At 42.5% G+C, this 25,366-nt stretch overlaps 4 protein-coding genes across 5 annotated transcripts; 3 read left to right on the top strand and 1 right to left on the bottom strand.

Annotated features, from left to right (window-relative positions):
• The first annotated feature begins 38 nt into the window (after positions 1–38).
• ak6 (adenylate kinase 6) lies at positions 39–2,813 on the top strand. Its single transcript, XM_084024516.1, has 6 exons — positions 39–154; positions 233–308; positions 658–750; positions 910–968; positions 1,171–1,316; positions 1,854–2,813. Exons 2-6 carry the CDS (start codon positions 272–274, stop codon positions 2,041–2,043), a joined length of 525 nt encoding a protein of 174 aa, XP_083880642.1. The 5' UTR covers positions 39–154; positions 233–271; the 3' UTR covers positions 2,044–2,813.
• A 1,450-nt stretch (positions 2,814–4,263) lies between these two features.
• On the top strand, positions 4,264–9,424 carry ydjc (YdjC chitooligosaccharide deacetylase homolog). The gene is made up of 6 exons (XM_084024694.1): positions 4,264–4,382; positions 5,739–5,914; positions 6,382–6,541; positions 6,948–7,047; positions 7,153–7,330; positions 8,144–9,424. Exons 2-6 carry the CDS (start codon positions 5,751–5,753, stop codon positions 8,511–8,513), a joined length of 972 nt encoding a protein of 323 aa, XP_083880820.1. The 5' UTR covers positions 4,264–4,382; positions 5,739–5,750; the 3' UTR covers positions 8,514–9,424.
• Positions 9,425–10,106: 682 nt separating this feature from the next.
• LOC311023040 (ubiquitin-conjugating enzyme E2 L3) lies at positions 10,107–14,844 on the bottom strand. The gene is made up of 4 exons (XM_084024695.1): positions 14,705–14,844; positions 12,522–12,617; positions 12,250–12,436; positions 10,107–11,678 (listed from the first exon to the last, which is right to left on the bottom strand). Exons 1-4 carry the CDS (start codon positions 14,729–14,731, stop codon positions 11,524–11,526), a joined length of 465 nt encoding a protein of 154 aa, XP_083880821.1. The 5' UTR covers positions 14,732–14,844; the 3' UTR covers positions 10,107–11,523.
• A 764-nt stretch (positions 14,845–15,608) lies between these two features.
• pias2 (protein inhibitor of activated STAT, 2) lies at positions 15,609–24,924 on the top strand. 2 transcript variants are annotated; one of them, XM_084025920.1, is made up of 14 exons: positions 15,609–15,726; positions 17,357–17,541; positions 18,062–18,149; positions 18,235–18,285; positions 18,450–18,540; positions 18,628–18,762; positions 18,840–18,945; positions 19,195–19,268; positions 19,529–19,689; positions 20,584–20,717; positions 20,836–21,022; positions 21,213–21,349; positions 21,436–21,473; positions 21,600–24,922. In XM_084025920.1, exons 2-14 carry the CDS (start codon positions 17,430–17,432, stop codon positions 21,813–21,815), a joined length of 1,530 nt encoding a protein of 509 aa, XP_083882046.1. In that variant the 5' UTR covers positions 15,609–15,726; positions 17,357–17,429; the 3' UTR covers positions 21,816–24,922. The 2 variants fall into 2 exon arrangements, with proteins under 2 accessions (XP_083882046.1, XP_083882047.1); XM_084025921.1 differs by lacking the exon at positions 15,609–15,726 and having other exon boundaries at positions 17,424–17,541; positions 21,600–24,924.
• Positions 24,925–25,366: the final 442 nt, after the last annotated feature.

Raw genomic sequence — 25,366 nt, 5'->3', positions numbered from 1 at the left:
CCGTAAATCGACTGTTCACTGGCGTAAAAAGGACGTAAAAACCGTGTCACTTGCTGCAGTGTTTTGTGCAAGAAGTCTGTTTGTGGCTGGCGTGATAGCAAACATCTAGCTAGCTACACAAGTCCTGCGTTCGTCACAGTCTTCTTTTTTTCAGGTTTGATTAACGACATTTAGACGTAATAGTGCGTCTACAATGGCAGGAAATACGTAATTTGACTTTTCTGTCTTTCAGGCGACCGTCGCCACGACACGTGTTGGCTGCTAGCAAGCTATGAAGATGAGGAAGCGACCAAACATTCTGCTAACAGGTGATAACAATCTTCTTCTTTTTTTTTTTTAGCTTTGTTAGATTAACGATCAGGTCACATGAAGGATGAATTATTGTGAATTAATTATTCGATGACATCTTGAAACTTAATCATCGCTCCTCATTTTTATTTCACTATTTATTTCCATCCTATATTAATGTTTCTTGTATATATTGTTATGGTAACACCCCCCCCCTTATTCTATATTTATATTTCCTGATTATTTTTCAAAACTTGCCTTTTTTACATTTTGAATTGCTCTTGCTATGTTTATTATATGCACCAATTCACCAACGCAAATTCCTTGAATGTGAACATCTAATTGGTGATAACTCCGATATTAATACAGGAACCCCTGGTGTTGGAAAGACCACTTTAGGAAAGGAACTGGCCCAGCGGACTGGGCTGACCTACGTCAACATCGGAGACCTGGCCCGGGAAGGTAAAAACTACAGGATGCAGCATCCTTTATCCCTCTGTTGAATCACAAATCAGGAAAAATCCCTGGTCCTCAGTCAGCTTTCACACTCGGATTTTAAATGAAAGCTGATGAATATCAGAGACATCCTGACGCTGTTCTTTCTTCTCCTTTCTTCCCCAGGCGAACTTTTTGATGGCTATGATGACGAGTACCAGTGCCCGATTTTGGATGAGGACAGAGTGAGTTAAATTCAACATGCAAGCTTTCATCCTGGTTGTGATGCGATGATCTGTACGGCACAGAAATGGAAACGACTGAGTCAGCATCGCTCTTATTACTTTTGGATTATTTCTTATCTGGCTCAGCAGTAACTGTTACATGTGACTTAAGTTTTTAAGTTATTGTGAGAAGTGAATATTGTGACTGGTTGTGGTCCTGCAGGTTGTGGATGAGCTGGATGAAAAGATGGAGGACGGCGGTGTAATTGTTGACTACCACGGCTGCGACCTGTTCCCAGAGCGCTGGTTCCACATTGTGTTCGTCCTGCGCACAGACAACACCCAGCTGTACACGCGGCTGGAGAGCAGGTAATTCCCACTCCGTCCCCCTCGCTAACCGAACCTCCTTTACTTAACATCCCCCACATGTGACATGTGTCAGTACGATTCCCGGGTTTGTAGTTTGCATCTCGCTCACCATCAAAACGTCTTTCATTCAAACGACGGAAACGACATAAATGTAACATTTTCACTGTTATATAACCTTCTTTTTCTGGCATATTTGTGGCATTGAATGCTAATGCTTATTTGGGGAAAGGGTTTCTGTTTACCCGCTGCGGATCTCCTGGTATATGACACTTATGTTTCACTGGCTGGTAACACTCTTCACCAGCAGATCTACGGCCACATTCAAAAAGCTCCTACACAAAGAGTTGCTCTCAGTGATGAAAGCCTTTTAGAATATTTTTAGAATCATGATGTTTTGTGAAAAAATGTACTTTTACAGTGCAGAACAAAAACCTGGTAAAGATGGTTTGATGAAAGTTATTCCTGAAGCATCTTAGCTCTTAAGAGACACACAGATGCCGGTCTAACGTGGACTCTGTTCCTCCGTGTGACTGACAGGGGCTACGCAGGGAAGAAGCTGCAGGACAACGTGCAGTGCGAGATCTTCCAGACCATCTACGAGGAGGCCATGGAGGCCTACAGCGAGGAGATCGTCCACCAGCTGCCCAGCAACACTCCCGAGGACCTGGAGCGCAACCTGGAGCAGCTAGTCCAGTGGACGGAGCAGTGGATGAAGGACCATAACTAGAAGCTGAACTCTTGCCCACAGTATTGTCAATGACAAACAACAACAACAACAAAAAAGCTATTTGGACAATTAAAAAGGAATTGTAGTTATTTTCCAATCTGCATTTATTTTTATATGCTTTGCCGCCATTAATACTGATGGAGGAGCGGTTAGCACAGTCGCCTCGCAGCAGGAGGGGGTCTGGGTACAAACCCGGGTTCGGGCCGACCTTCTGTGTGTTTGCATACATCAGTGTGGGTTCTCTCCGGGTTCTCCAGCTTCCTCCCACAGTCCAAATACATGCAGTTTAGGTTAATTGATGACTCTAAATTGCCCACGGATGTGAATGTGAGCTTGAATGGTTTTCTGTCTGTCAGCTCTGTGATGGTCTCCAGTGTTCACCCTTACCTTTTTAGCGCCTTTTCCACATCACCTTGTATCACCTTGAATAGGTAAACTGGCCATTTCAAAGATGTATATGTTTGATAAATCACAACTTTGTTTTATGCATGTTATATTGAACATATATACACATGGTAATTACTTTACAAATGAGACCAAATAAGTCCACAAGGTGGAGTAAACTGGTGATCTCCTCCTTTTTAACTTCCTCTCTTCAGCAAAGCAAACATAATGTATGAGCCTTTCATGTTAGATCCAATATGTAAACTACAATTATCAGAACTATATGAACATTCAGGCTACCTAATGTAGCACAAAGCAGCTCTAAATGTTAAAGACTGTAAAAACACTGCACATGTATTTGGTGATTCTAATAAAATATCCTGAGAAAGACTGGTCTAGTGATAATTACACAGTAGCAGGGTTAATAGAGGTCAAGTAACTAATAATAATAATTAACCTTAGGTACACAGGACACTGACATTCTCATAATACTTTGAAGTGTGTAAACCATTACGTGTACAGCAGAACGTGTTTCCTTCATGCTCTTAAAGGGCCAGTGTGCAGGATTTCAGGGGATCTATAGACACTTTTACAACGGATGATATCAAAACAAACGCTGGCGCATGCTGGCAGAAGATGAGTACTTTCGCATCCGTCTGAATGACCACAAACAGATGGCCTAAACGCCCCTGACAGACAATCTGGTCACGTGGCAAAGATAATTCTGTTAAATGTTTCTCTAAAGATCAACTTTATTTCAGCTTTTTACGTAAAGTAAGAATTTAAATGTAATATACGCAGTAAATATACACTGTTCAATGTGAATGCTCCATAAGTGTTAAAAACAAACAAATGCTATGTCACCAGATACAACTTTTTAGTGGTGGATTTCCAGACTGTAGGTCTGGCTCCAGCTGGATCCTGAAACATCTTTCAGGCGTCAGTGTGCCTCAAGCCACACCTTAAGACTGCATATTTGCATGCTATAATAAACACAGTCTGACACTTACTGCCCTCAGCAAGCAGTGAGGTTGTTCACTATAGACAGTTATTCCGAAAAAAAACTGCTCTTGCAGGAAAAGGTGGGTACACTTAATCAAGATGTGGTGGTGGATGAAATATGAATGCTTTTATTGTTACATTTTTATTTTGGAGAGTTCTAAGTGTAACTTAGTTAAGTTTCAGGTGAAAAGTTCAACCAAGACCATGTGTGGTGGTGGTGGTGGTGGTGGTGGTGGTGGATGAAATATCAATGCTTTTATAGTTACATTTTTATTTTGGAGAGTTCTAAGTGTAACTTTGTTACGGTTCAGGTGAAAAATTCAACCAAGACCACATGTGGCGGCTCAACATAGCCACTAAGCTATAGACGTATTCTTTTTTTTATTTCAGTATTGAAAAGTTAAACGTATTTTCACATTTTCCCGTTTAAAAGAAAACGTGTTTAACGTTGCACTTTTTTGGGATGGTGTTTCGTTCTGATCCTTTCACAATAAAAGCCCTAAAGACTTATGAAATGCATAGAATTCACTAATGTGGTGTGTTTAATTTGTAGAATGTTAATTACCGGAATGCCAAGCCTTTATTTAATAGCCGTGTCGGTAAATAGCATTACTAACAGCAAATTAAATGTGCTTGGGGAGGCAAAGAAATTAAACAAATATATGTGTGTATATATATAAGAGATGATTCAAGTTAAGGTTGTGAAATGTGATTTAACACGTCAGCACGTAGTTTGGGATTGCATTTATTTTGCGGAACGGCGGACGTCTTATTTTGAAGTGTTCCTGGGTAGCTGGGTGTGATGACACGTTTCCACCAGCAGAGGGCGTCGGATTCCGGTAAAGTCAACATCCAGACTTCCCCAACGCGGTTTGCTAGTCGGAAGTAAATCTCATTTCCACCGTGCTAGTGGGGTTTCTTACACGTATGGACAAACGAGTGGAACACAATGGGTAAGGTTGAGATTAATATATATCGGTAAAATATGATATCTACGAGCGCCAACGTGTCGGCGCGGCGTTACGGAAACCGAAAAAAGCCGGTAAATGACGATAGTGTCGTCATAAAAGGTTGAGTTTTGTTTCGAGCGTAAGAGGCGTGTTGATTTTTACTGCAACTGCCGAGACAATAGCTGAGGTTTAATTACAAGGTGTATTAAACGTTACTGTAAGTAATTAACCAAAAAGTACAGACACCACACCGGCGTCATACAAACGGCTTCTAAGAATCAGAGTTTCTGGAAGAGTCCACTATGTTGTTGTGGGGGGGTGGTTTATTATAGTGCTGTTATTGATTGATTACACTATTGGAGTTTCTTACCTCAACGTGACTCGGGCTCGGGTATTTATTTGGTTGTTCTGTCACCAAAAATCTTTCTGAGCAGTGATTACCCAGCACCCACCTCAATTATTTTTTTTATTTTATTTAAAAAAAACTTTATTTATAATTCTATTTACAAGCATTCATTCATCTCAGTTCATGACCGTAAATTATACACATCCAAACACATTTCACATAATATGGTGGTAAACGAAAGCAACCCCCCCCCCCCAAAAAAAAACAAAAAAAACAAAAAACAAATAGAAAAGTGGTGACGGCAGGTGTTTCTTAAGTAAATAGTTAGAGATAGATTAAAAGAGTGGATATTAGATATTGAAATGCCTTATTTGTTACACATTTAGAAGACTCAAATAATCATTTAAAACATAGGATTGATTTAGAGAATTCTGCTTTTTTATGTTCAATGTACTGTTCCATCTCTGTAATAAAAATCCAGTTGGCAGTCTTGGTATTAAAAGTGCTTGTGTGGTGAGAAACATCTAGAGTCTAGCGTTAGTTGCAATATTGTCGATTACAGAAACGTATAGTCGATACAAACTTGAAGACAAATACGGTATTGACTAGTTAAAGCTATGGTCTACGATGGAATAAAAGAAATCCATTCAGTCTATTAGCCGTAGGCCTGCATAGAAATTGACCAATGGGAGCCATTGCTCCGGAAGGCTCCCATTGGCTCGTACCCTCCATCCAATGCCCTCGTGTCCCCTGCTCCTCGTTGAATTGTGGGACACTGAGGGGAGGGGTTTGGAGAGGGGGGGGATGCTTTTTTCAAATCTGTGTCAGAGGCTCAACTGATTTTCAGAATGTAGTTCATAACTTTAATGTGGCTGAAGCGTTGATTGTTGGATGTTTGTAGCGATGAGTGGACCTGAAAAATGCATTCATCCAGCATTCATACAAACACACACACACTGATGGCGCTGCCCCTTATGATGAATTTCAATGTGTCTCCTGTGTTTCCTCCACAGATACCAGCAATAATGCCACAGCCCAGGATGATGCTGGTGGTGACGGGAGATGATTTCGGCTACTGTCCCAGAAGAAACCAGGGGATTGTGGACTGCTTCCAAGCTGGAGGCATTTCCAACGTGTCGCTGCTGGTCAACGCCGCTGCTGCCAAAGATGCGGTCAATCTGGCTAAAAGGTAGCTGATACATTTCTGTTGTACTGAAAAATCAAAACTGGGAGTCTACGCACGGATCCGATATCACGTCACATATCAATCATCAGCTCATTTACGCTACACAACAACAACATGTGTCACTTGTGCTACCTGAGCCGCGATGCACATATACAAACTAGTACACACTTGTGATTAAACACTCTTCTGCACACTATTTTTATGATACTTCTGTACAAGTCGGAGTCAGCGTGGTTTTGGATAGTACACTTGTTTCCAGTGGGGATTCCAAGTAAACCATCAACAATAAATGTGACGTATTGTTAGCAGCCTAAATCAATGGGATGAATCTTGTTTGTGCAGCATTTCATGCACCAGTAGTGAATAATTAATACTATTAATCTAATTACGTGTCAGATATAGACAAAGCCTTCCCATTCAGGTCATTTTCAGCCACCATCACACGACAGAACTTTCTCTCTCCTTGTCAGACACAACATCCCCATCGGTCTCCATGCCAACCTCTCGGAGGGCATCCCGGTTTGTCAGAGCCCTCAGCGGGCATCCACGCTGATCAACCAGCACGGCTTCTTCCTTGGGAAGATGGGCTTCCGTCAGGCCATCGAGCGAGGTCAGCTCAGCATGAAGGAGGTACACTGCTGCAAAGCCCAGTTTGTGATCATCTAGTCATGACGTAAGCATGCGTTAATGAGCCGGTAGACCCGTTAAGAGTTGCATGAAAACATTGTATGCACTGTATGCTTTGTTAATAAAAGGAATGAAACAGAATGATTCCTCATATCTGCAAAGCATTTCAGAGATGGAGACAAAATCATTGTGCTTATAGTCTAGCTGAGTCTTCTGCTAACCTCTTCAGCTGTCATGGCTGCCACACTGCTGTAGAATACATTATTATAGAGATGGAGATAATGTCGTTAATAGGCTATGCTACATCCATCGTATCTAACCTACTGGTGTTAATATGCGGCTACCGGGAGAAGAAGAGGAGGTCACGTTTCTCCACTACGGTAACTCCTGGTGTGTTCCTCCGTCCCAGGTGGAGCTGGAGTTGAGGGCCCAGGTCGGGCTGTTCAGGGAGCTGACGGGTCACCTGCCCCACCACATGGACGGACACCAGCACGTCCACGTACTGCCAGGTAATTGCCAGTGATTTTCTGTTTCTTGTGTATATTGAGACTTTTGCTTTAATTGTTGGCCACGATGATGACATTAACTTGATGTCGTGGTACTGTGTGTTGCAGAGGTCCGTGAGGTTTTTGCTCAGGTCCTCTCAGACCTCAAGATCCCCTACACTCGTGTTCCAGTGGAGCCGGGTTTACACAGCTGCCCAGCGCTGCCGGCACACCTCCTCAGATTCTACGCACAGGTGGAGAAGGACGCTCTGGACTCCATCCCTGTGTTTGCACGCTATGGAATCAGGTGTGTGTGTGTGTGTGTGTGTGTGTGTGTGGGAGAGAGAGAGAGAGAGAGACTGCTGCAGCGATGACGTGTTTTTGTAGTCCAACCAAAGAAGTTGGTATCACACTGGTTCCCTCAACAAAAAGCCAATGGGATTCTTTTTGAGTGGATTTTGAGCTCTGCAACAAGGGGACAGATTTTCAGCACATTTAAGAGCCATCTGCTCTTGCATTTCTTTGCTCAATCCTTCTTTACACAGTTCAGATTAACTTGTTCTTTTCAGTCTACACAGTGAATAATGGATATTAAAAATAGAAAAAACCTGCTGAGAATCGGTGTGTATTATGCATTTGCGGCACAGCTACAGGCGTTTGTTATATCATGTGTGGCACACAGATGGAAGAATATCTAAATCCCATTAGATAAAATCAGATTAGGTCACTGTGTTAATCCCCAGAGGGGACGCCAGCATGGTCACCGTGCACACTGATGAATAACAAAAAAGTGGCTAGCAGCTAATGCTGCAAACAGAGCTAATAGTGCAAACAACGACAGCAGCTACAGTGCTGCCAACGGGGACGCCGTTATCAGCTGTAACCACCGTATAAGAGCAGAGCAGTGCAGCGGCTGTTGGGACTCCCATGCATCGTCTCACTAACATTAAGATCTCTGCAGGTCTGCTCCTCGCCATCAAACATAATGTGGAAGCTGGATTACTTTAGTGTTAACGTTGCTAATGACTGCGTGGGTGGATGGATCGATTCTCTGCAGAGTCCCTCCTGGTCGAAGGCTGACGGACATGAATCACTGGTTTAACCCTTTTCCTTGCCACAGGTGGCCGGACGTGTACCTGGGACTGACCACCATGGGCCAGAACATGTCCGTCCCCAACCTGCAGAGGGCCCTCAGCCACGCCTTGGCTGCGGGGCCTTCCTCAGGCTCTACCTCCGGCAGTGCATCCGGCTCTAACCAGCCTGTGGTCACAGCAGAGCTCATGGTCCACCCGGGTTACCCGAGTCTCCCCCAGGACGGAGGCTGCGGCGAGGGCCCCGACGACTTCTCCCGGTCAGCCGACAGGCAGCACGAGCTGAGCGTGCTCAGAGACCCGTCCCTGTTGGCCCTCTATGGCCGGGAGAGAGTGCAGCTCTGTGCCTTCAAAGACATATTGAGTGACGAACGTGGAGACTGTCGAGTCCCAAAGTGAGCGAGTCACATTGACAGAAATTACTCTAATTCTGCCTAATCAACTGTATGTGCTGCTAACCTAGCATACAGGACCCATTAGGCTAATATTATCCATTCTCATATATAACTGTATGCTTCGGTATCTCAAGGTAGATATTGATAACATTTTATTGATTTTTAATATTGACTGTTGACTCATCACTACTTTGAATCTGCCACAATTGATCAACAACTGCCTCAGTTTGAACTCTTCAATCAAACAAAGTTGAAGTGGTTTCTTGGGGGGGCTCGAGACCTAACCGCGTCCCCGGGAACCATGATGGGATCACTATCGATTTGCAACTGACAATCTCAGCCGAGTGCCGACTATAAGCAGACGCGTCGCTGGATTTTTGTCATTTCATTTTGCTTATTTCACGGTCTGCCTCTCAAGCAAGAGAGCTGCTCGGCTGCTCTGTGGGCAGAGAAAAGTGGGGCGGCGCATTTTCACACCTAACTGTGGATTGAGGGTTTATTTTATTTAGTGGGTGCTACGAGAGTGAAGTTACAGCAATACTTCTAGATGATTCCTAAAACCGCAAAAGAGGTGCATTACCACGCTGGTAAATTTTTATAGGCTGTCGTTTTTTAAATTGCAAACAAATAAATGATTAACGTTGTTAATAATATATATTAAAAAGAAGTATGAAGGAAACTTCAAAGAGAGATTGTACTGAGCTGCACAGCTCAGCTTCTGACTACATTAAAAACCAGTTACCTACAAACTGTAATGTTGCGTTGCCCTCGGAAACTTCCCCTTGAAGCGAAGCGGTGAACATTTAAGTTGGTAGAAACGTTGAGGCAAAGTTTGTTCTTTCTGTAAGCCATACGAGACGCTGCTCCACAGCACTCCGATGTGCATCGTTGCTCATCAATGCATATTCATTACAACTGGGGGGGGGGGGGGGGTTAATGAAGCCATGTGGTCTCTGGTTTTTATGTGAGGGTGGAGGGATGCTTTTTAATGATCTCAGGTCTGTGAAGCACAAGTACCACTGGCATGTATTCTGTGTGTGAATGTTATTTTAACATCATGTTCAAAATCGTGTCCCATTATGTTTGTAATATTTATAGCCGTTATCGGAGTATTATGAAATATTTTTGATAAAAAATTCCTTTGAAATTTCATGTCAATTTCAATGTAATTTCTGTACTTTAATTGTTCACTTTTAATTGGATCACAACGGAAGAGTTGAGCTAATAAATGTGATGTCTGACGTTTCTCATCCTGTAATCTGAAAGCAACTTGTCTTTTTTTTTTTTAATTCTACTTTGAAAGCACTTCCTAACATTTGATCTTTCGCTGTACTTTTGTCCATATTAATATTACACATATTTAAGCACACGTGTATATATCTTTTTTCCAAGCGCTATCAACTGTTTTTCACAATGTTGGGTGTTTCACACCATGGAAGAATGAGATGCTGTACAAACATCTTTGTAATGTAATGATTGTTAATTAAATTACACAATTAAGGTCATCACAACTTGATTCTTACCAAATTGTTAATCAAACAGATTTGTCTAGTCGTCAAAAGCCAAAAATGAGCAACATCCACTTGACTACCAGGCAGACAGTGAGGCCAAATGGTTAGCCATCTTTATTATGAAACAATATTGGGACCAGATCAAACAGCTGTTACATGGTGGGTTTTTTTGGCCACTGCAGTCCCTTTCCATGTCCCGACATCCCCGGACAGCCAGCCCTCTCCCAGCTGCCTTCAAGGTGCTTGTTTCTAGGACCGCTTCCAGGAGCTGAGCTTCATTCCAGCTGAGTGCATCCTTCTCCAGCTTCTCCTTCCCCCCCTCCTGTCCAGTTAGGTCCCTTCTCAGTCAGGCAGCCGACAGTCCATCTGCCGCTGGAGGACGTCTCAGTGTGGTGAAGGGCTCTGTGTAAATGTGATAGGTGTTTGTGTTGGGGAGCCCAATAGTGGGAGAGGAGACGTGCGTTGAAGATTCAAATTAACCAGATGAGTTCCTCCCATGTTACCAATTTATTCATCAAGTGCCAATCAAAACTATTTTAAGTGGAGAAAGCAAAAGTATTATTAATTTGTCATACTATAAACTATGGTCTGATCTGTGTTGCAAACAAACATAAAATTTGGGGTCTTCGAAGGGCCTGCTTATGATAATTACATGTCAAAAATGGTTTGTTTTTTCTTTAACACCCAAGAATCCTCTGTTGCATTTTCAGCAGTAACAATTCAATGTATGGCCTGCCATTGTTGGTTTCTGCCCAGTGGGTTACAAACTGTGGGGAAGGAGATGAGGGAGGGATTGTCCCATAGAGTACAGTGCAAGTCTAGAAGCAGTGGAGGTGAGTTAGGGGAACATTTCAGTCGGCACACACCTCCAGGTCCTACCTACAGCTTCTCTTCTTTCTGACACGCTTGGCTGTTTATTTTTAGCTTAAAAGATTATTGATAGTGGGGCAAAAGGAGAAAAAAAAAGTAAATTTTCCTACTCTGCAAAAAAAAAAAAAACTTCAGAAAAACCATGTCTTAGTGAGATCTATTTAACACAAAGAGTTGTTTATATAGAGGAAAAGCAAAACGAAATTTAACACATTACTCTCATTTCCACCAAACCCTTCTTCAGAACACCATGTTCCCTTAGCATTTCTTTTTTCCATTTTCACATTAAGAAAGAAAGAAAAGAAAAAAGAGTAGAAAGTTAGAAATGGTCTGGAGATTTATGGCCGAGGAGGAGGAGGAGCAGTAGTAAGAGGAGGGGGGAGGAAGCTGTCTGATCCACAGAGAGTCCTGGATGGAGAGGGAGACTGAGGCTGCTGCTACCTGGCTTCAGCTGGGCAGCTCCTGGATTGCATGGAGGACTGGTGTGGGGGAGATGGGGGGGGGGGGGAGTGGTGATGAGGTGAAGGGGAGAACAGGGGAGGCGAGGAGGAAGATCTGTATTTGGTCGGGCAGGTGAAATAGTAGCAGAGGGGGAGAAAGAGACAGAGAGAGGGCTACACGCTCGTCAGGTGATCAGTCCATTGGCCGCTTTTCGCCGTGTTTCTTTGTGAACTCTTCAGCGTTCTTCAAGAATTTTTTACGGTCCTTTGAGTATTCTTCTGCTAGGTCTGCCCTAAGGGGATGCTCCGGCTGGGGGTCGTTCACCAGCGCAATGAGGGACTGAATTACTGTAAGACACACACACAGCCAAGGAAATCAAGTTAGACATGAACAATGAAAATGATGGTGTAGCTTTGCAAAGATAGCTCCATAGACGGTTCAGAACAGAGACGAAACTGTGAGTCCGTTCTTCTATCTGTGTCACATTTGCTACTGCCTCATCCCTTTAGGAGACTAGCAGCAGGTCCTGAGTCTGTTGACTCCAACGGGACAAGTAAACTGTTAATTCTAGCACACGAGAGCCCATAGCCAACAGATAACATCATTTTGAAACATGTTTTCTGGCCAGGTTTGATGTCCTACGTTACTAAACATCGCTATACCCATCGAGTGTGTCAGCTGGCGGGAACCAGATCATAGTGGAACCATGTCAATGGGTCATAGTAGCAGTGTTGGTCCACTGCCCAGAACAAAATCAGATAACCAATATCCATTTACCATCATGTGTGCAGCCAGTCGCTTTTCTGAAGCAGTGCCACTTTGCAAAAATCACAGCTAGTTCCATTGCTAAGTTTTTCACCACTTTTGGCTTCCTAAAAACAATAAAGGGCACCCACAGATGCCCCTCGAGACACCCACCTTGGTCAGTTTTAGTGGCAGGCTTCCAGTTCTCTGCACTGATCACAGGCAAGCACACCTGGCCCTTCTCATCGATGTTGGGGTGGTAGATCTTCGTCTTGAATGTGATCTTGGGAGGCTTGAAAGGATACTCGGTTGGGAAAATGATCTCGATTCTGAACGCACCTTTGTCATAAGGAGGGTTGTCCTGGAAGAGCAGAAAGTAGGACAGTAAGGGAAACTGTGGGCCAACAAATGGCAGAGCAGTCAAACGAGGAGTTCGAGCTACTTACGGGAACAATGAGCCCTTGCCATGACAAAAGGTTTGATTCTTCAACTTGAATGTTTCTGAAGTTTTTCATTCCAGACCTGCGAATCTCTTCAAGTTCCTGAAAGAACAAGCAAACGATGTATATTACAAACGGCAAAACTGTTCATGTTCATAGGGGTGAGTCTCGAGCAGCAGTTCGGAATTGTACCGAGTTCCACTTCTGTAGGAAGTCTGCGACAGTTCCTATAACTTTTGGTGCATTAGTGACTTTCACTGGTTGGTCAATGACCATAAACAATGGAAAATGGAAAGATGGCAGCCCAATTTTGCATAAAATAACAGGTTTTGTTTGCTTTTTCTGTTTCATATGGCCCTGCATCAGTGAAGTATATAAGCACAATATACACACACAATTCCCAAGCCTACATGTATCTAACTATTGTAGATAGATACTAGCTACTTTCATAGTATATATATTCAGTGGTTTTCAAACTGGGAGACGTGCCCAAGTCATTACACACACACACACACACACACACACACACACACACAGTCATGTCGAAGACGTTTATTATAACTTTTCTCTGAGTTTTGTCAACATAAGAATGACTCGACCCGCAATAATCCATGTGATGAGCAGCTACAAACAGAATATCCCATCAGAAACTAAATTAACCGAAGAGCATGGAGTGGATCGTCAGATGCGCTGACTTAAGACACGGTCAAAGTTGGGGGATTTTAAGCGTTCATTATGATTGCACTGCATTTGCATATTTATGCTCATGGTCTCTGAATGACAAGGAATTATAACTAGAACTACTAGAATGTTTCTTCAATACATTTCCCATATTTTCTTCTTGATTTATTGAATTTTGATTCATCAACCACATGACTAGACACCATTTGATGGGAAAAAAATATATTTGATTCTAAAACTGAGTTTAGAATAATGTCAACAAAAAATGCAGAATTTGGAAGGGGGGGGGGGGGGGGGGGGCCTGACATTTTTTTTTCATCTACAAAAGGGGATAAAGGGGGCCCTGCAGTAAAAGTTTGGGAACCACTGGTATATATGATTATATACACAGAACATACAACAGGCTCGTCAGATGTTTATTTCTTGAGGTTGATGGACATTTTGGTCAATATAGGTTGACTTCCAGTGTGCCGAGAAGCTGAGAAGGCCGAGGGAATTATTTGCACTCATCCTGTCTATCTCATAAAGACACTGTTGCTGGGTGGACTTGGTCAGAGCTCTCCTCTGGTTCTTTAAGTAAGGAGGGGGAATTACATTATCATCTGCTGTGCCAAGTCTGACAGATCCTGTTGGGAGTCATCTTTTGCGATTAATTAAATTAGTTACTATGTAACGTAATGGTCTAAACAAAAGCCACATTTTGCTCAATAAGTGCTGTTAATTAAGGCGACGCTTTACTATGTCAGTCGAGGCCGATTTCCTTATTATAGTCGGGGCCAACTCTTGTAAAGCTTAATAGTGTGTGTGTGTGTGTGTGTGTGTGTGTGTGTGTGTGTGTGTGTGTGTGTGTGTGTGTGTGTGTGTGTGTGTCCAGTACAAAGTCTCACACCGGCTTGTTGTGTAGAAAAGCGGCCCATCCTGTCTTTTGCTAGTCTGGTGCTATTCACGCAACAATAATTTAAAAAAATACTAGCTGTGGATTTAAAGTTCATCCGCACCATCCACTAGTGACGAACTCCCAAAGCTGGCTAGCTGGGAGTTTAGCCGACGGCCAGTGTCTAGCTCACTGAAACGCACCTAAGATCCGAAGCTAACATGCTAGCTAACTAGCAAGCACCTTACGCCGTGGAAATTCACCCACGGTCTTACGTTAGCCACAGCTAAACTCACGTCCTCGGTAGTACAACCCACGGTTGTACGGAAACTATAGTTGGCTAGTAAACTAAACATATGCACCGTGGTCATCCTCGGAAGGCTACCTCCCGACTCTGGCCTAATTCGCCGGTGCTTTTCTGCCTGACGGCAATATTTAGCCGGCTATCGTTAGCTAGATGGCCAGTAGTGACCTCTCGTTTTTATTAAGTTTGCGGCTAGAAACAGCGAATACAAGTACCTTCAAACAAGAGTATCTCGTTTGAGTTTAGGCAAAGAATAAATGAGTCCATCGGAAGCGAGCGCGTCTTCACACATTACAAATTATATGAAAATAACGGTATCGGGAGATTTACCTTGGCCAGCCTCCTGCTCGCCGCCATCTTGAAACTGCTGTGTGTTTCCCAGAATACACAGCGCTGCGAATATGGGTCCGGGCTGTGTTCGAAATCGCGTGCTAAGACACACTTTTGAGTATGTAGTGCATTCACATTGGGTCGTTTGTGGATTGTGTGTATGGGATGTATGTTAAATTAGAAAGAATGTCTTATTTTGAGATCTGAGCTTATTGTACGTATATTGCACACAATGCATTGCGTTTGGGCGGAAACCTCCAGTTCTGAGAAGTGAAACCTACATCCCCTCTGCTGGCCATCAGGGGGCGACTCCTTTGCAAAAAAAAGAAGAAGATTGTATGGAATTCTATGTAAAATGAGGCTTCTTGTCACTTGATTTGTTATCCCAGTAAACATGAGTTTATGGTCTCAAACGCTAGTGTCAATTCTCCTTCAAAACAGCATAATGTTCATCTAGTAAATTATGGTACCATTTACAGTAAAATAGACGATTAAGCAGGGTGCGCCTAAGGGCGGGACTACTTTGTGATTGACGGGTCGCTACCATGGCGTCACTACAGCCACAATCCCAATGCATTTAGTTTCTGAGATTACTTTAACACTTAGCTGTAAAAACATAATACCTCCGGCCACAGATTGATGGCGTTTGGTAAGGTTATTTTAAAAGCGTGACTGGTCATGTCAACACGTATTGTAGTTCATTTACATGATGTTGATTTCTGTCACTTTGGAAAATTAGCTTGAAAAAGAAGTTGTGTTGTTGGGACCTGTTATTATCAATTAAGATAATATTGGGAAAGAATAAAATAGGTAAGGAACAATCCACGACGAGAAAATGTAGTTTTATTGGAGATAAACACATACACACACACACACCTATTATTTTGCTTCCGACGCCCGTGCACGAGCCGGGGTCCCGTTCCGACCTGTACCGCCGCTGCCCAGCTGCGGCGTCACCTGGAAGTAGTCAAGCTGGGCGGGATGACCGGAACAACAAGATGGCGGCGTATGAAGAGTTCCTGGTAGGAAAAAAGAAAAACACTTATCATGACTTACTTGTGTCGACAATGCAACACGTTACCACAACCCGCAACGGACGAACCGGTCGGTACAAGAGCCTCCCGGTTGGTGGGGGAACTGCTAGGCAGGAATATGCGCTTTCCGGGCGGATCGTTTCCGTTTGGGCAGTTAGCATCGATGCTAACAGTCGCTAATAGGTCCCCTTGTTAGCTTGCTGCAAGAAGCTAAAAAACATCTCTAAATTGTGTTTTTAAAAGCGTTTCTTGCCGCTGTCGTTGTCTACGAACGTGGGTGGTTGGAGCCGTTAACTAACCGATACGTTATTTTAATGAAATCGCCGGAATACTGTTAATAATCACTGTGATACACCCCCTAAGGCGAAGGCTGCTCGACTGTTGAAAACACAACAACATTGTGTAGAGACACAGACGAGTTGTTTCATCGGATCAATAACCGAAAAGATTACTGACTTATTATATTATATTATTGTTATGTTTTATTATGTTTCATCTGTAGCGTCGCTTTTACGTGTTAGCAACTCTTACCAAAACAAAGACTTGAGGGTGGTTTTTTAGCCTGTGAACATGTTGTTTTTGTTTATTGACCTGTGTTAATGGCGTCATTAACACTATTACAGGCTTCATCGATAGTAAAGGATTACCAAGAACAAATTCAGATATGTTTCAGTTACAATGTGTTAGAAGTGCCTACACTGTTAAGTCGTAAAATGAATGACAAATAATAATAAAATAGGATTAACAAAGTGATAAGCTCAGATAAGGGAGACAAGAAACAAAATAAATACCATAAATATCGAACACATGGAAAAGCTCTGCTTTAGCTGCATTCAAATCAGTGGATACATTCTCTTAACATCATACAGACGTTGTCCTTTGGCTCCTTTTGGTATTGTTAAGGATTTTAAGTACATTTTAAATTCTGTCAACATGTGGGCAACATGAAGCTGGTGGATATGTAACAGTCAGGTTACCAGCCAGCTGTGTGGAGCCATATGAACGACTTTTACATCATTTCCTTAGTTACGTCATCGTAACTAAGGAAATATTAATACATAATAAAGTATTTCATGACAACACAGTCCATTAGTTGTAGTTCCTCTCCACAGGCCATTGAAATAATCTTTTTTTGTTTCTCGATTAAGAAGATAATGTTTTCAAATGTATCAAGTGTAGCAGGAGATGCCTATTTAGATCAGAATACAGACAGAGAAATGATCATTTCAGAAAACAGATGGAAGAATCCTTCCATTAAAAAAAAATCAAGAATAGAAATGCATAGGAGAGAAAAAACATGAGGGACTATGTTGGTGTGGATGTTTGTTTAAATATCTGATATGATGCTCCATTTCCATACTATATACGCAGATGCACAAACACAAGAAATATTTGTCAGAATTATATTTGATTTGTTCTTTCATATGTTTACATTTCTATTTATATATAATAACACTTTTTGTGTTCATTGAAAATGAAAATAAAAAAGTCTGAGAGCGCCCAAGATTCAATATCTACTGGGATCTACAGCAGTCAAAGAAATGTCCGCATTAAGTCACTGTTGCCCCTATTGTGTGAGAGGGGTAACTGTAGGTAACACCAACGTCTCTGTTTGCAGGAGTCATTCTTGTAACACAGCTTGGCCTGTTGACTCGTGAAAGAGCCGCGTGTGGCACAACACCTAAACCAGCATGAATCTCCAGCAGCCAGCACCGCTCATCCCCCCGGTCCACCCTGATGTGCAGATGAAGCCCCTGCCCTTCTATGATGTGCTGGATGTCTTAATCAAGCCTTCAAGTCTAGGTCTGTGGTGTTTTCTTTCCCCCTTGGTTTAAAAAACAGTTGGTCCGAGCAATGTCACCTTAGGTTCTGCGGTCACAAGTTTTGGTGCAAATAAAGTATCTGTAGTTCAGTATGAACATAAAACATGCCTTTCAATACAATACTATCCTGAGTATTAAAATCAAAAGCCCTCCAATGTGGCTTATGGATATTTGGAAGTGCCTGAAAACAAAACAAGTATGGATGCCTCACATCAGCCAGTGTTGGTGATTGCTCTGACCATCGTTTGTCCCAAAAATCTTAGTTTAGTAGCGCAACCCCCCACAGGTCTCTGTAAAGATGTGAGCACAAATGTCACTGTACTCCCGTTGCTCGGATAGCTTCCCAAAACGTGAAGTATAGGCTTTACAGAAATGGTCACAAATAGGCTTGGGTGGTATTATGGTGTACCTGCGTAGTCACCAATGATATTACGTGTGGGTTTTTAGCAGTATTTGACTTCCCGTAGAGCAGCACTGACAGTCAGCATCTGTGTTTTCAGGAGCAGGTCCTGCACAGAGGTACCACCAAGAAAAGTATTTCATCTTCGCCTTGACGCCACAGCAAGTTCGTGAAGTATGCATATCCAGGTAGGAGCATTTTAAGAAACACTTGTCCTAGTCTGTGATGTAAATGTTCAATATGCTTATTATGTTTAACCGTGTTTGTTTATAGGGACTTTCTACCCGGTGGCAGAAGGGACTACATGGTTCAGATCCAGCTGAGGTGAGATTGAGTTTTCTGACCTGTAGATAATGGATCTTTCTTAGCAACTTAGAAAAAACGTAAAAACTCATATTAAAGTTTCTAGAAGGAACTGAAATGAAACGGTCTCATTGCAATACTGATGCCATATTCAGACTCTTAAATATTATTTTTTGTTTTGTCAGGTTTTGCTTGTCCGAGACAAGTTGCCCTCAGGAGGATAACTACCCCAACAGTCTTTGTATAAAGGTTAATGGGAAACTTTTTCCTTTGCCAGTAAGTGTTTTACTCCAGAACTGTGTCCAGAAACAATCCTTAAGTATTCTACTCTCATGACACTCACAAAGCATTTTATTCCTGTAGGGTTATGCACCGCCACCAAAAAATGGCGTGGAACAGAAGAGACCAGGAAGGCCTCTCAACATTACCTCCCTCGTCCGACTCTCCTCTGCAGTACCCAATCAGATTTCAGTGACATGGGCACCTGAAATTGGCAAAGTGAGAACATTTCTTTTCCCCGTCCTTTAGTTAGACTTGGTGTTCGGGGACAGTAACAGAGAATCATGTTTTTTCAGACCTATTCCATGTCTGTGTATCTGGTGAGGCAGCTGACATCACCGCTGCTCCTGCAGAGACTCAGGATGAAGGGCATCAGAAACCCCGACCACTCCAGAGCGCTAAGTGAGTACACAGTAAACCACTTGAGTGTGGCCTGCTAACAGCTCTACAGCTGCAGTTTTAATAGCTCTGGGTACGGGCTGGCTGTTTCCTTACTCGCGTGAAAAAATGTATTAAAAAAGCATTTCCAGTGTGAATTGGGCCCCTAGTGATGTCAGGTTCATTGAAATTAAAGTTTGCTTTTTGTATTTCTTTTACCTTTTTTTGTTAAGTAATGGTTTCCTGTTTTCTGTTTTGTCCGCTGTGTTCCAGTTAAAGAGAAGCTGACAGCAGACCCAGACAGTGAGGTCGCCACAACAAGCCTCCGAGTGTCACTCATGTGCCCGGTAATTTCAAACTATTCTGACATCATACATTTAAGCTTGTAGAGAAAGGCGACAATAATTGATGCACTGTATGGATCAGATGAACATAGAAGCACGCACCACTTTCCCTTTTTGAATAACCACTGGGGGTCGCCAAAGTGTGAACAATTCAAGTACACAGAATACTTTAAAAAGGCACAAAATCATTGTTTGTCCCCAAAATGAATAACTGGGCTTCACAACAGAAGCTCTGGCTGACCTCTGTATGTTTCCTCCTCCAGCTGGGTAAGATGCGACTGACGGTGCCGTGCCGGGCGGTGACCTGCTCTCACCTGCAGTGTTTCGACGCCGCCCTCTACCTGCAGATGAACGAGAAGAAACCCACCTGGATCTGTCCTGTGTGTGACAAGAAGGCTGCATACGAGAGTCTCATCATTGATGGGTGAGTTACGCTGATTCAACCACATCACACACACACACAAAAATGACCCGTTTTACATTAAAAATATGATAGATTGCTTTTACACATTCAAAATGTGGACTAAAGCAAAGCCTACAACTCCCAACAGGGAAGCTCCGTGGTCCGACTTCATGCCAAACTTTATATCTCCTTTCAACCTTGACAAAGACAGCGCAGACCAGATCCAGTCCATCTTACCTTTCACAATAAAAGCCCGAGACATATACTCTGTGTAACTGTTTACCAGAGGGAGCTCAAATTCATTCAGAGTTATAGTTTTGATGCAAAATATATTGAGTAAATATTTTGTGTTTAAGTGTTGTTTATTTCTCACAATTAAAGGTCCACATCCATAAAATCCACGTGTCCCTGAGCTTCTACATTTAATAATTCAATAACAATAACATCTAATAATTAGAGAGTATGGATGGGGTGAAGTATTTGGTCTCACCCATGACTGATTATTGTCTCATGAGAGATGAAGACAAATTGGATTTTGAGGGTTTTTCTTTTTATCAAAATGCAAAATGTGTATTAATCACATAAAATTAGTGACAGCAAAAGGCCATAAAACAAATGTGCTCATATGTAGGCTTTTAAACAAATAATAAAATAAATGAATAAATAGACTGGAGCCGATGCTGACATACTGTACAAAATACAATCCGCCTTTGTTGAGACTGTCGATCGAGCTTCTCCGCTGCATTTCAGCACCCGGGACAGCGTCGCACCGACATGCACACAACAAATAGTGCTATCCACCTGAGAATAACTCATGATAATTCATGTTGATGCATAATGAATAATGTAAGATTACCATTCCTTATTTAATGTGCTATTTGGATGAGTACGTTGAGTGTTGTGTTCTTTGTTCAGTTTATTCTTGGAGATCCTAAATGACTGCTCAGATGTCGATGAAATCAAGTTCCAGGAGGATGGAACCTGGTGTCCGATGAGACCGAAGAAAGAGGCCGTCAAAGTCTCTTCTCAGTCGTTTCCCAAAATTGAGAGTAAGTACATCATCTTCATTCCCAGGCGAAGATCCTAGCAACAAATATTGTTTGTTTATCAAAGCCTGATATATCTCTATTAAAAACACATGAATGAGTCACACCTTTTGTCTTCCAGCCTCAGCTCCTTTACGCCAGTCTTCAGTGGTGCTCCACTCTACCGAGCCCAGCACCACCAAGAAGGCCGATGTGATTGATCTGACTCTGGAAAGCTCCTCGTCCTCCTCTGATGAAGAGGACTCAGACCCTCCACTGAAGAAACGCTGTGTTTACATTTGCAAGAGCGAGGAGATGCATGCGAAGGGGTGAGTCAGCCTCTCTGAGACAGATCGCCGTGTACCAACCTGGTTCCTAATAACAAAAAAACCCACAATACTCTGTCTATTACCATTTTAAGACGGGACATTAGACGTTCAGGGGCGAATTCACAAAAAATCCACTGTTAAATGTTTGCTGTTTTCTGGAAGGAGGAGTAAAAGCTTGCTGTTCTCTCAGGGTGTTGACCTACCAGCCGGCGGTGCGCGTGCCGAACGTCCAGACCTTGGACACGTCGTATCTGACCTCTACGCTGGCTGACTATGCAGTCCCCTTCCACCCGTCCACGCTGGCCACCATCCCAACAGACATGCAGAGTGAGTCAGCCAGCTGGGCAGGCTGAGTGTAAGCACCTTCACTACATGGTTCTGTTAATAATCTGTTTTCATTTTCACACCCGCAGGTCTGGATTTGTTTTCCTTAATCCAAGCAGATCCTCAGGTATGTAATGACTTTTTTTCTTTTTTTTTTTGCATATGTATTGTAATGGCTCATACACACAAAAGGGTTCTGACATTTCTGTGGACTTTAATGACGTTGATCCTGATTGACCTGCTTTTCCGCCAGCATTACCGGCCCCAGATGTTCCTGGACAACCTGACCAGCAGCATGCAGAGTGCTGCCGCGGCCAGCACCAGCTCGGCCCTGGTCTCCTCCAGCAGCCACTACGACACCAGCAGCCACGGCGCCAGCTCCATCCACGAGACCCGGGTCATCGCGGGCGGGGGCGGCGCCGGAGGAGGGTCCGACAGCAGCATATCGGACATCATTTCACTAGACTGAGCCGCGTCTCACCGGACCTTCCCAGGCCTGTTTTCTGTGGCCTTTTTAGTGTGGATTATGTGCACATGCCATGTTGAGTTTTACACAGAAGCACCCAAATTGGTATACATGAGCACTTTGATGGCCTTTTTAAAAACTGTATCCAGACATGTTTCTTTTGAAACTTCAACATTTGGGAGATATTCTTGTATGTCGTCATGCAGACCTCCGTCACATTAGACCAAAACAGGGATGATTTAGTCTATTATTCCCTGGTTAAGTCTAATCTTCCATTGTGTGATATTCCCTGGTGTTTTAGCCTTGGTTTAGTGCAATGTCCCCTCATGGTTTTACCTTGGTTCAGTCCAATATTTCCCCAGTGGTTTAGCCCAATGATTTGCCGATGTTTTGGCCCTGGTTAAGCCACTCCTGATGATTTCGCTATGAATTAGTCCAATAACACCTGATGTTTTAGCCTTAGTGTGATCAGATATTTCCCAGAGTTTTAGCCTTATTTTGTCCAAGATTTTCCTCAGTGTTTTGGCCTTGGTTTAATCCAATATTCCATGTTTTTTTTAGTGTTGGTGTAGTCCAGTATTCCCTGCAGTTTTAGACTTAATTATTCAAATATTCCCGCCTATTTTAGCCGTGGTCCTGTCCAACATTTCCCGGTATTTTAGGTTGGATTAATCCAATATTCACCAATGTTTTCAGTTTTCTTTATTCCTCTGGCATGCTGGACGCATCACTCTTTTCACCACCATTTACTGACTTCAGCTCTTTGCCAGGCAGGGAGGAAACATTCGTGGCACTGACAATCCTTTCACATCACAGGGAGTCATTTGTTTCAGTGTCCATATCAAAAATATCTCCTGGGAAACATTTCATTTGTAGTTTATTTATATTTCATCCTACAGGACCATCGCAGCCTGAACAGCTGCTCTTTTCCCATCCATCTATAGGTGTCGAAACATTGTGATAACTCTTCCAGAAACATAAACGGCTGTTATAACTTTTTCCTGGTCGCTCCAATGTTGGACATATTGAGAACATTGAACTCATTTATACCAATTTGTTTACTTGAACATGTAAATCTGACTTCAGCCTCTTCTGGCCCCGCTGACCTGGACTGTGTGTCAGCATGGACGGAGGAAGAGCTCGGACTCACGGCTCTCAGCCAGATGTTGTTTCACACGAACGGATGGTTAGAAATAGGAAGGTGGAGAAAAGACTTCATTGGTTCTAACGGCTGTCAGGCAGTTCTTCAGTGAGGTTAGTTACAGCGGCAGCTTTCATGTCACTGCAAAGTCAAACGGTCCTTTGTAATTTAGTCAGAGCAATAATAATTTAACTATCGATCGGTAAAATAAAAGTTGTAAATGTAGTTCTTCGTACCACTCTGCCTCAAAAATGGAATCTCTCCTTCGCTCAAATGTATCGGCTCATATAAGTTGCTAACATCATTTTTTGTTTTATTTCAAACTTGGGTAGTTACGCTTATTTGCTTTTCTTTTAGAGATTGAGGGATTCTCACGCATGGAAAGAAAATAACCAAGCTTATTTACCAACATGAACTGTTCCTTTTTTCTTTTCTTTTTTAAAGTCCTGCATTAGCTTAAACTCCCATGAGACAGTCTGCTGGCTTTTAACATAATGTGAATGAAAGAGTTTCTTTGGCTCCTGAATTTGTGTAAAACATCTGTAATGTTCACGCTGCCAAAAGGTCTGATGGTCTTCTCTCCGGCTGAAGTCCACGCTGCGACCCTTCTGAACTCTGACCTCTGCATTAGTTGGCTGGTGTACGTCGGTGCTGCGTTGTGGCGTGGGATGTGTGGACACGACCAGAACATCCACTCAGTGTTAACAGCGACACTTATGCCCACTTTCCCAGCGTTCCCAGCGAGATGAAGAGCGATAAACAGGGCAGCTACTGTGTCACACCTACATTATCTTGGTTGCTTGCTGTGGAAGTGGACTCCAAGCCATCAGGAGCTCAATCTCAGGGACCTACACTCCACTTTGACAGACCGGGTGCATTAAAAACACCGATGCACAGAAACAACAACTGTAACTGGAATGCAGATGATGTGGAAGTTGGGCAGAAGTGTCACATTATTCCGTCGACGAATCTGTTTTATGCTGATGGTTGTTGACGGTATCAAATGTCCGTTTGTATATCAGTCACTCAGCCCGTCTTACCTTCTGGTCACAAGTGTTTTAAATAGTGAGGTTTAGAGATGATTTGTTAGTTTTGGAAGTAGTCAGGATGTAACTGGATAAATGAGACTTCGATAAGTTGTGTGAGAGTTTATATGTTGTTTTGCTTTTAATTATTTGTTCGATGTGGAGGCACGCAACAAAAATATAGCCGCCTTCATTAATTCACAGTAACAAGGGGCGAGTAACTGATAAGCAAATGGACATTTTAAGGTTTTATTAAGGCTTTAATAACGTCAGTTTAGCCATATTACCAAAACAAATCACCACCATGCTGAGCTTCAGTGGTATCCATTCACACAGATTTCTGCAGTGTCTGTGTGTTTTTCCAGGATCACAATCCCTGTAACTCTGGATCATTCACAGACTGGAGAGCATCTTAAATTGGAGCTGCTATTAAAACTTCTACTTCATTATGTTTTGGTGTAGAGGTGGAAATTAAAAGACAGATTTCTCAAATCCTGGATGAATAAAACTCAATCAAAAATCTGCTTGTAGAGAAACCACTGATGGCAGCTAAGGAAATGTGTTTTTACATGTTTGATCAACTAACCTCGAGAAGGGATCCCATGAGTTATTAACCCATGTAAATTAAAAAACATCACATTGTTCCCCCATTTACAGCATTTATACTCGCTCAGAAAAAACACTACTACGATTTTGTGACCCATTAACCGTGTCAAGCTTTCTCTACTCACCTGCTGGCAGATGTTTGTAATGTGGATGTTTTTTTCTACTCTTCATACTTAATTGGCTTTGATCACTCGGACAGAAAATGTGTCATTGCTTCAGATTACACACCGTTTATTACAGGATGGTTTATTCCAAAATTGTCTTTGTTTTCCTGTACATGTCAACTTGCAGCATTTTGAATTGTGGTACCATGTGTGGGTGTTTTTTTAATTATTAAAAAGGTTTCTTTTTTTATTCAGTTAAAATCTTTACACTTTACACTTTGATAAATGCAAAAATGTGTTCTTTTTTTCTGAAAAAATCAGATTATTCATATTTCAGTCTTAAATCTCAGTGCAACCACAGATTAAAAGGTACAGCATCCTTTACTTTCAACTTCCACAGGGGGGCAGTACAACCTCAATACGTGACACAGAGCACTGACTAAATATCACTAGTGAAACAGATCGACATCTGGAGTCAGATGAACAGAGCAAAAGCTCAAATACTGTGGAAATATTTCCATCTATGTAATTTATTCTGTGAACGACCCCGGCAGCTCTCCATGTGTCTTTAAGTAATATGATATTAATAGTTTGTTGACTTTGGGCGGAAACCTCAGGACTTTCAGACAGTTCTGATCAACTGAACGTGGCAGTGGCGTTTCTACGGAGTCTGGCTTC

Source organism: Eutrigla gurnardus, assembly GCF_963514095.1.
Source record: "Eutrigla gurnardus genome assembly, chromosome: 13".
NCBI lineage: Eukaryota > Metazoa > Chordata > Actinopteri > Perciformes > Triglidae > Eutrigla > Eutrigla gurnardus.
The sequence above is the reverse complement of the archived record's forward strand: the minus strand, read 5'-3'. Positions and strand labels throughout refer to the sequence as shown.